General features: G+C 33.5%; 1 protein-coding gene across 1 annotated transcript; it reads right to left on the reverse strand.

Annotated features, from left to right (window-relative positions):
* Positions 1–451: 451 nt before the first annotated feature.
* LOC148611965 (protein Dr1-like) lies at positions 452–9,023 on the reverse strand. Its single transcript, XM_088593018.1, has 4 exons — positions 8,950–9,023; positions 6,966–7,236; positions 2,986–3,149; positions 452–1,418 (listed from the first exon to the last, which is right to left on the reverse strand). Exons 2-4 carry the CDS (start codon positions 7,189–7,191, stop codon positions 1,302–1,304), a joined length of 507 nt encoding a protein of 168 aa, XP_088449144.1. The 5' UTR covers positions 7,192–7,236; positions 8,950–9,023; the 3' UTR covers positions 452–1,301.
* Between the last annotated feature and the right edge of the window lie 1,825 nt (positions 9,024–10,848).

Consider the following 10,848-nt stretch of genomic DNA (forward strand, 5'->3'; position numbering starts at 1 on the left):
GGGAAATAGCAATCCTAGAATACTGTGGCCTTTAGCCAGGTGAGCTAAAAAGACAGTATTTCATACATTTTTGGAGTAAAAAAAGAATTCTATTTTCATTGAAGTGCCCTGAAAACGATATTTCAAGAACAAATAACATTAATAAAAGTCCAATTTTCTTACTGCTATTACAAATACCTTCTTATCAACAGTAAAAATCAAATGCTTCTCATTTTGATTAAAGAATACGACTTTAAATGGCAAACAGATGCTAGATTGGTGAGTATTTGACATGCATGATTAACAAGATTTTACAAACTTCCCAAGCCAGATTCTTCCAATGAGTTGCAATCAACAAACAACAGACATTATATGTAGGAAACCTGACAAAGTAAAAAAAAAATTATGGTATCTATAGAATAGGCTAACTATACTCTGCGTCATATGCATAGCATATTGTTCAAACTAAAAATTTGTGTACAGTATTATTGACACCTACTGATATTTAAAATGCGTTAAATGGCTTGCTCATTCATTTCACAAAACAGCTTCTCCAAAAAATGTATATTGTTCAAATCTGATGACATTTTAAATCCAGATCATGATGTCAAATTGGCCGTGATTTTGTTACTAAGACAATTTACGGTTGTTGGTAGTCTGACAAAATCAAATATTTACTGCCTTATTTTGTCTCAAAAATTCTTCTGAAGGTAATCGTTCCAACTAAATAATTGTTTATTTTCAAATTTGTGAGAAATCACATTTTTGTCAACAAAAGAAATTAAAAAATACAATTATCAGTATTTTGTCAACAATTGGCACTTCGCAACAAAAATTGAAGAATTACAATGGAATTTTATCTAAGGAATTATAAAATTCTTTTTTGATAGTGCATATCAATCGTAAGTACTGATGTTTGGTTTATAATAAACTGAGAAACCCATAACAAATGAAAAGAAAGACAACTCTGTCTCAATAAAAGGACGGCTGAAGAAAATTATGATTAAATCAAAAAATGGAATTGAACTGACACTGACTATAGGATCAATGATTAATAAAACAAAATCTGACATTAGTTTTGATGTACATTTTTGTTTATCTTTCTAACATCTAGTTTGACAAAAAATAATAACATGCATTTCTTCTTTCTTTTCATTTAGCCATAAAGCTTATCCTCAGGCAGAGCCTGAAGAATTAAAATCCACCATATATTAAGTGGGATTCAGAGTTTTAGCATCAGATCTCTGACAGGAGGCAATGAATGCATAAAGGTCATAGACATTATCCTATAGAATGATTCCTGATAGACGGTAGAACTTTTGCTATGAGTAGTCATCATCATCGTTATTTTGAGACATCTGTTGTTGCTGCTGTTGTTGTAAAGCCTGTTGCATTTGAATCCACTGTTGTTGTTCTAATTGTGCCTGTTCTTGTCGTGCCTGAAGTCAAGTAAACATAAAAATTAGTTTTTGGCATGTTTTTGGTCCCTGCGTCCCTAAACAGTTGGGGCCATTGCATGCCATATTGTGCTAGGAACGCTCAACATTTTATGTCAAAGCTGGAAAAGGGAGACGCAGTGCAAGTTATCATGTAAAGGCAATATACCAAATATCTAAGCATTCCCTGAAATAGATGGTGAGACCACCCTAAAAAAATAATACGGATATTTTTAAATAGGGAACTTTAGAACTTTCAAAATCTTATTGATCAGTGTTCAATTTCACAATAGTCACACATGCAATTGTAAAATTGACCTAAGTAATGACATCACAATGCTGAATTCTATTTTGAAGTCATTACTAATGATTAATGATACACTTACAACTTTTGATGAAATCCATCACAGTTCTGCAGATCATGACTCAATTCCCCTTGAGTTCACTTGTTGTGTCTACTTAACTTCCTACATTCTTTGTAACATTTTTTTTTTTCAATATACACAATGAGTAACGCTTTGCAAATGAAAAGGAAAAGTGTGGCATTACCATGATGGGAATAAATGAGTTCCTTTATACACTTAAGTATATTTATGCAACTTCAGCATTGAAGATGAACATTGAAATTCTATAAAAATAACTCCTTTCAATTTTTAAAATTAATCTCATACGTATATTTTGTTACAAATTCAAATTTGTGGTGTGACGAGCCTTGTATAACAATGAATATTGATACCTTACAAACAAAACTTTTTGATAACATAACATGGTGGGTTATTATTTTCTAGTTTACAACATCTTCAAAAAACTAGCAAAACTTTGTAAAACTGCTACAGACAACATGCATGCACAAGTAGAAATGGTAACATTTGAAAAAGTCACAATGTTTTATAAGTTATTATAACAGAAAATTTAATTTCTTTACAAAACCATTAAACCAGTGCAAAACATCTGCTCATCACAAAAGGAAATTGAAACAATAGCCTTTACTTAAGGAAGTAGATCTAGGGTAAGGGAAATAACTCTTGAAATCAGTGATATGTTTGTATCATATTCTATTTCACCAAAGCCTTCCAAGCTTTCCTTTGAAACAGAATGAAATCAGTCCAAGTTATTTTGATACTTACATTATATTGATGTAAAATGTTGAATACGAATGTTCCTATGATTTGTAAGAGTTGCGTCCCTTACCATAGAGTCAACAGAATGTACATCCATAAACTAGGTAGAAATATAGTGAAAACTGTCTAAACCAAACCCTGGATAAACCAGATACCTTTGTAAACTAAATATCTCATGAAAACCATACATACATTTAGTATCAGTTTCAGTGTGTTTTGAAACTGTGTCAACTGAACACATGCTTTAAACCTGTACTCCAAATAAGGTGTGATTGTTGGTTTGGTTTAGACAGGTTTCACTGTATATAAATGATGGTCAGAGGAAATGAAATGATTAGAAGCAAGTACATGTATGACATGTATATTAACAACTACAGTGTTCCATAATTTTCAAGAATGTAATAAATATATCTTTCAGAGAAGAATTTTAAGAATGCAATGTGTTTTACCTTGGCAAACAATTCTTGTTGTTGTCGTAACAATTCTTCTTCAGGAATTCCAAGGTTTTCTAACCGTGAACTCCCTCGTCGTTTCTTAGCTGCAACAGCTTTAGCTTCCTGCATTACACTCATAGCATCCTCTTTATAATTTCCAAAACCTAAGCTGTCTAGTGCTATAATTTGTAAAAAATAGATGCAGATAAAATGTTTTACAGAGCACAGCTTGATACAAACACAGAGGTCAAAGTCTGAACAGTTGGGACAAGTATGGACATGCCATTTAGGCTTGATACAGCTCTGAAATTGGAATGTTAATATTTGACACAGGATAAGAAATCTCACCAGAATTGATGTGACTCTTTTTTAGCCCTTAATACCTAAACTGCTCATGTCAAAACCTCAAAAAGCATAACCCTAGCCTTTCTTTAGTGATATGTCACCTTGTGGGATCCATACACTTTTCCAGACATTATGAATATGCTTATTGCCTAACAGTCTCAAAAAGACTAATTTCTATTACTTCTGGTCCTTTTGGTCCCATATTCCTAGTCATAACCCTTAAAATCAATTACAAAAAATTCCTTTTGTGGTATGAATCTATACTGTACAATGTCATTGAGATGCATACACAGTTCTCCTGCCTTGGTTTGAAAACAAAAAGATTGCATGTTTTTGACACTATTCAGGTTATAACATCCCCCTAAAAATCAACCTCAGATCGATTTTTGTGGAAGTAAAAGATCATAGGGATTAATATATTCATACTTGAATAATATAGTTCAAGTTTATAAAATGTTTTGATCCCTTTTTGACCAATGGTTCCTGAAAGAGTAATCAAGAAAACCAAGATTATAGCGGTAATTAAAAGAATGTAATCCAGGGACAAAGACCCAACATGGAAAACCGACATACACAACAAAGAACATACAGTAACTAAAATCATACATACAAAGTAACAAAAGCAAATGAGCAACTCGGACTGGGAGCATGGACCAGGTGCACCGGTAGGGTAAGCGTCCTCTGCTTTTCTAGAAACACCCGCAGAGTTGCTCATAAAAAGTCAAGTCCGGGGTAGACAAACGAGGAAAGGAGAACTATGACCCGCTGAATAAATCAATTTGCATGGTGCAGATGGATACACCATAACGATCCATGAGTTCATGATGACAACCATATAACTTCTGTAGTGATGACTTCAATCTTGTAGCAACCCTGTTCCAGAAGCCTATTTGTTCGAGTTCTAGCGCGATACAAAAAGTCTGTGTAGTTTCTGCAAGCTCTGGCATAACATATCAGTTGTGATATAAATACTCCATACGCAGGTGCTGAAGGGATGTTGCCACAGATGAAAGGAAAGTTGACAATTTTGAATGAAAAGTCATCACGTTTGTCTTAAAGTTTGGTCAATAGTTTTCCTTTACCATCGATTTCTAAGTGTAGGTCAAGATATGAGGCTGACTTCACAGTATCCCTGATCTCAAGTTCTTTGGGGTAGATGCAATGTATCAAATCCCCGAAATTAGGATTGTTAAAAGATAATACGTCATCTATATAGCGGAAACTGAGATTAATGGATCTAGCCAAACGATATTCTTTCTTTCAGATCAGATCAGCTATAAAATCAGCCTCATAAGAGTGAAGGAATAGGTCAGCAAGTAAAGGAGCATAATTTGTTCCCATTGGAATGCCGACCGTTTGTTGAAAAACATGTCCACCACACTGAACAAATATGTTGTCAATTAAAAATTCCAGCATTTTGTAAACATCTTCCTCTGTATATTTGGAAGACGATTTGGAATTATTTCTTATAATGTATGAGGAATCTCTACCAAGAACTATATATTTGTACCTAGGTGTACCATCTTTTTTTGGAAAAACAACAATGTATAATGTTTTTAAGTCAAGACTTTAACTAAGTATGGGGAATAGAAGTATACAGTGTTGAAAAATCATAGGTTTTAATGCTATTATATTCAGATAATAGGCTTGAACTGATTGTCTCCAAACGATCTTTCGAATTTTTCAGGATCCACATTGAATTAATACCACTACGGGAGTAACAAGTGTTGTAGTAGGACTGTAAACCCTCTTTGACAGTTGTGAGTATAGAAGTTAAAAGTTTCAAAAGAGGTTTGGTGGTACATTTTGCAGATCCAGCTATGAAACGTTGTTTGTATGGATTCTTGTGGAGTTTAGGAATCCAGTACATAGACGGTAAATCACAATCATCATCCTTGGTAGAGAGACCAAAAGAGAATAGCACAGATTTATGGTTTTCCACAATTTCTTCTTTGGAGAGTGTGGTAGCAGTATAGGTCTTATCACTGCTATTATTTTCTACGTCTACCTCTGATAATAAACATTGGATGCAAAACATTTTGAAGACAAAAACAATGTTGTTTTGTGCTTTGTCTGCTGGTACGACAACATACTTGTCATGTATAGTAGACAATGTTTTTGCTACATCAGGGTCTTTGAAAACCGATGTAGCCTTGGCACTCATCAACCTACTTAAATCTTTCATTTATTTCAAAATTAAAGACCTCATGGCCTTTAACCACTCTGACAGAGAATCAATGTCTTGTTCTCAATTTATGCATTTTCTCGCATAGTCCTCGATGACATCCATAAGAATATAATTAAGTTATAATTCCAATTTATGGAGCATGGTTCACCGTACTTGGGACCTTTACAAAGGATATTACGCAGATTCATTTTCGATGATGGTTAAATATCCTGTAACGACGTGACCAGAAGGACCATATTTGAATGGAGAGTTTTCCTAAAATCAATACACTGCAACAAACTTACTTTTATGGTAAGGAACCTTGCCATGACCTTTTTTTAAGGTTCACCTACTACTGTCCAAGTTATTGCATGAAAACCAAGTGTCTATAGACAATGATGAGAACAAAAGTACCATACCAATGTACATTGTACTTGTGACCAAAAAAATTGCATTCATATAAGAAAATCATATTGCAATGATTTGGATCATTCTGGAGGTGGCAATATGTCAAATCCCAAATTAGAATTGAAAAAACTCTCTAAGATTGATCAAATGAGTCAATCATGTTGAAGTTACAGGGGGTTCTTTGACCCATGAGATCAGATTATCAAATTTATACTGGTTTGAAGACAACATAGAGATGGTGCAGACAAGAGAGGGAACCTGCTCATATTCATAAAAATGACTGACTTCATTAAATTAACAACATTTTTATACTTATCAAGAGATTGTTAAATCTGATCCACTCATTGCTCAACATTCCAAACTTCAACTGAACTGTGCAAGGTTGTGTAGCTTCCATGTTTACAAAGAGCATGTGATTCCACATGTCACAAACAGAAAATACCTAATTTATTCCTCCCTTTTTTCTACAGTAGGATGCTCCAAAATTAGTTTTAACTATACCGTTACAAGATTTGACACATCTTAAGTAATTGACAACAGTTTCTAAAGTGCTTAGGACTTAAAAATACAGTGAAAACTGTCCACCTCTTTGGGTCTTTGTTCCATTTAGAAAGGTGTTAGTTTTACAGGTTCAAAATGTATTAAAATAGATATGATTATTTAGTATGTGTTTGTTAGAATCAGACAAAATGGGAAAAATCAGAAACATGCATGTCAAAACCCCATCAATCTGACAATGTAATACATGTATTACTCAAAAATACTTTCCCTTTTTGAAAAGACCATTATTTAATCTCTGCATCACTGGCTTTGGACAGAAACTTTTCAATAGAATGTTAGAAAAATGAGGTTTTTGACAGATTTATACGCCCTTGAAATGTTACTTTTCAGTGCATTTCAAGGAAATTGAAACTCAATGCACCAACATGATATGGACAATGTTGTCTTTTTTCCTTGATTCTGATGGTGCAAATAGTCAAATTACACTATCAAAATGATGTTGTTTTCTTTTCATACCATATTTCACTGTATCTAATTATCTTAAGATTTCAATATTAAAATGAATGTAACCTACCAAGCAACACATGATCTGGTGATATTGTTTTCTTTTGCTGTTTATTACAAATTTCATTGGCTTCTGAAGACACTAAGTGTATAAACTCTGTACAACAGTTTAGAATAAGTTCTCTGGCATCATTAGCCACACGTATGTTAGGTATGAGTTCTTTGATCATTTTATTAAGAGCTGCCCTAGGAATAGACAGTTCATCATCAGGTGTTTCTCTATTAGGCTCTGCCATACTTGGGACGTTACATTAATGACTGCTGTATAGAGGCCATCATAGCTGGAATTGAAAATTCAACTAATATCTTAAATTATGAGTGAAGGATTGGTTTAAATATATATGTAGATATAATAATAATAACACGGTGTCATAACTACCCTTGCCATGTCGGTGATAATTCTTATAAATTATAAATGTAGGCGAAGACATGAAAGCTCTTGCAAATCTATAAAGATCAAAAGCCAATTACTCCATAAAAACCACACTACTCAAATTCTGAATTTAAAACACACTGTCTTATCAAATTTTTATAAGTCCAAAAGAGCAATCAGGGGTAAAGATCAGGAAGCTGGTAGTCCTGACCATAATTTTGTTAAATATTTCATAGAAGTTTAACTAAATTTTACCCATTAGTTTGGTAGCCCATCTCAAAATCAAGTAGCCATGGGCTACTGGGAGACTGCTAGTTTTTATCCCTTGAAATTACTCTAACAAAAATGATAAGTCAGCACATTTTTTTAAACATGTTTGAGGAATTGATGAAAGTAATCAAAATTAAAATTTATTGGGAAATGTAGACTTGAGTATGCTTACAATGTTTGCTAGATACAAATACACTACTGTCAATACACGCTTTAATGTCTCCACTCTCCATAGTAGAGTCACCATTTCAAAAATTGTCTGTAATTAACTTCTCCTGTCTTTATACCAAAGTATTTTTAATGGTTCTAGCAGTTAATAACATTTCAGTAAAGGGCAGAAAAAAATATAGAAAACTATTGAAATGGAGCAATTATTCGGGTTGTTACATTTAAAAACTTTGGTTGATGGTAGTGAACATGTACATGTAGAAACAGCTTTTTGAATCCTCACATGGTGTTGTAGTAGCCATGGTAAAAAGATGAATTGATTGATTTTAGTTAAACTCCACTGTCAGGATTTTTCCTACTTTTTTTAAGGACAAGAACATACATTCAGCTCAGTGGACAGTTTTGTAAATGCCTTATTATTTATCATACATACAGTACATGTAAGACATTTACATTTTTAAAAACTACATAACAACTATAAAAGCATTATTATATATTATATAAATGTATTATCATTAGTATAGATGCAAACCACTTATCTTTTATATGTACATAAATGTATGTACAGTGTACATGTAGTTAAGATTCAAAGTTATGTTCAGTTTGATATTATAGTTAAGAAATGTAACTGTTTTACATAAAATATCATACACACTTGTTTAGTGTCAACAATTTTTCAGTGACTTCAAACATGCCAGATGCTAAGGAAATGGCTGGCACCAAGTCAGAATAGTTTGCAAGACAATCTCTAGCATTACTGGAGTGACACATACAGGTAAAAAGAAATGCTGCACTCACTTACATGTACATTGTATATAGGCAATGCCTACACAATATATAAGATCACCACTGATTTCCTTTACAAATTACATGTACATGCTCCGAGACATAAATGGTATGAAATTGTCACACATATGATACACATATTTAACAATTTTATAATGGTCACTCATGACAGGGCTGTAAAAATGGGTACAGTAAAGTAAAACTAAAAAGAACTTTGTCAATCACTATTAGTACTATAGTATAGTAGAAGTACTAGTACTACTACTGTCATCTTGATCTTGTCATTTACCAACATGTGCCCGTCAAGTGGTTATTGGATTTGCCCGTGCCGTATAAAATTTTCATAGCCTATGTACATTTTTTTCAAATTAAATACACCAAAACGTTCTTCTCTTACTTGTCTTGTGTATCTTGAAATAATCTCAGTTTTTGTTCAGAAACATGGGAGACAACTGTGTTTAAAACTAAAAATGGAACTGGTTTCGGCTACGCAAAGTATATATCTCCGGTGTACGATCAACTGAAGAAAAACGTTTTTTTTTTCTTTTTTTTTTCTTTTTTGTCTTTGTCTTTGTCTTTGTTTTTGCTTTGTTATGTTTTTGGTTTATTTTTGTGTGTTTGCAATATTTGAGAAAAAATGACTACTAATAGGCTGAAATTTCCCTTTTTAAACTCCCTTATATATCGAACTACGATCTTAAAAAAAACCAATTTGGAAAATCAAAGTCAAATCTACAAATCCCTTTATTGTAATAAACCTATCCTGTAAATGTTTTCAAACGGTGGATTTTTTTTTATCGACGACATACTTGTCCAGTTTGGTGGACGTGGTCGGCGTTCCAATGCGAACCAATTACGGTACCCCGCTACTCGCTGACCTATCCCCTAACTCTTTTTAGGCTGACTTTTGATCTTATCCAAAAGAAGGAACATCGTTTAGCGAAGTTTCTGAAATATAGATGATGTTCCCAGTTTGTCCTTAAACAATCCCAAATTCGGAGAATTTTCCCATCGTATCTAATAATGGACACTACAGACACTATGACGTCAAACCCAAACCCAAAACTCTTAAAGATTGATTGAAATTAAGAAAAAACTCATGACCAAACTATACGAAAGACGCCATGACCTCTCGGTCCGTATCTTCAACACCCTTTCAGCATCTCCTTATGGAATTTTCATATGCCTGAGCTTGCCGAAACTTCGCAGATTTTTGTGCCATGCTAGACTTCTTACAACTGAGGTTGAGTTGCTACTAGATAAAAATTATCACTACAAAAGTGTTATGGTCATCATCACGAACTCGTGTACCGTTATGGTGTATCCATCCTGCACCATGAGGACGGATTTGTTCACCGTGTCAAAGTTTTTTCTTTCCACTTTCATCTGCATTCATGACATTTTATGAGCCACTCGGTGGCCTGGGTGTATAGAAAAGCAGAGGTCATTTACACTAGCGTGCCTTTGGTCCATGCTCTATGTTCTTTCATTTCTTGGTTCTTGGTATTTAAAATATATTACCGTTTTTGTTTTTGTTTTGTTTTTTTTTTTTTAGTGGGGACTAGTTTTGATTAACTATACTTCGTCACCGCTCTTAAAATATAATGGTCTGTCTTTAATTCCACGACACAATAATGCTACTGACTCAGGGATACGAGACGTTTTAAACACTAAAACTTACATTTGAGAACATCAAAATTTGAGCGCACTCTAAGATTGAAATATGACATTTAAGCGAAGAAATAATTACCTTCCTCCAGCCTGTGTGATGACTGACCGAATGTGCCCTTTTTGTAGTTGGAAGTTACGTTTGAGTTAAGGTATTGGCACATTCAATTGTTGTTTTCATGTCTTGTTTGTGCCCGTGTTGACACAATTTTCAGAAGAATTTTAATGTCGCTATTGAATTTCAATAAGTAAATAAAACTTTAACTTAATTTTGTTACTTTTTAAAACAAATCAAAGATGTTTGTCAAAATTATAACTTTGCAAAGGAAATGTAATACTAACGCGTATTTTGATTCAAGATAATCCATTTTTCAGATTGATTGATCGTTGGGGTTTAACGCCCGAGCAGCAATATTTCAGCTATATTCAGGCGAAGCATCCATTTTTCAGAAAATGTAATAGGGCGAATTGTTGCATTTCCTTTTGCATTTTCGGAGAAGTGGTTCAATGATACTCATGATAAACTCCCTGAAACACGTGTACTGCATTTCAATATTTGCAATACACAGGCAAATGTGTCACACATGAGAGTCATATGGTTTGCATCATATGATTATCATATGTTTCA

Source organism: Perna viridis, chromosome 7 (assembly GCF_037379345.1).
Source record: "Perna viridis isolate PV_CMFRI_1.1 ecotype Kerala chromosome 7, ASM3737934v1, whole genome shotgun sequence".
Taxonomy (NCBI): domain Eukaryota; kingdom Metazoa; phylum Mollusca; class Bivalvia; order Mytilida; family Mytilidae; genus Perna; species Perna viridis.

Bases quoted from the DNA above. Each gene is read 5' to 3' on its own strand.
- LOC148611965 (XM_088593018.1), bottom strand. From the start codon at position 7,191: ATGGCAGAGCCTAATAGAGAAACACCTGATGATGAACTGTCTATTCCT. The intron at 3,150-6,965 runs GTAGGTTACATT...TACAAATTATAG, and splicing joins ACCAGATCATGTGTTGCTTG to CACTAGACAGCTTAGGTTTT. The intron at 1,419-2,985 runs GTAAAACACATT...ACTTGACTTCAG, and splicing joins AACAAGAATTGTTTGCCAAG to GCACGACAAGAACAGGCACA.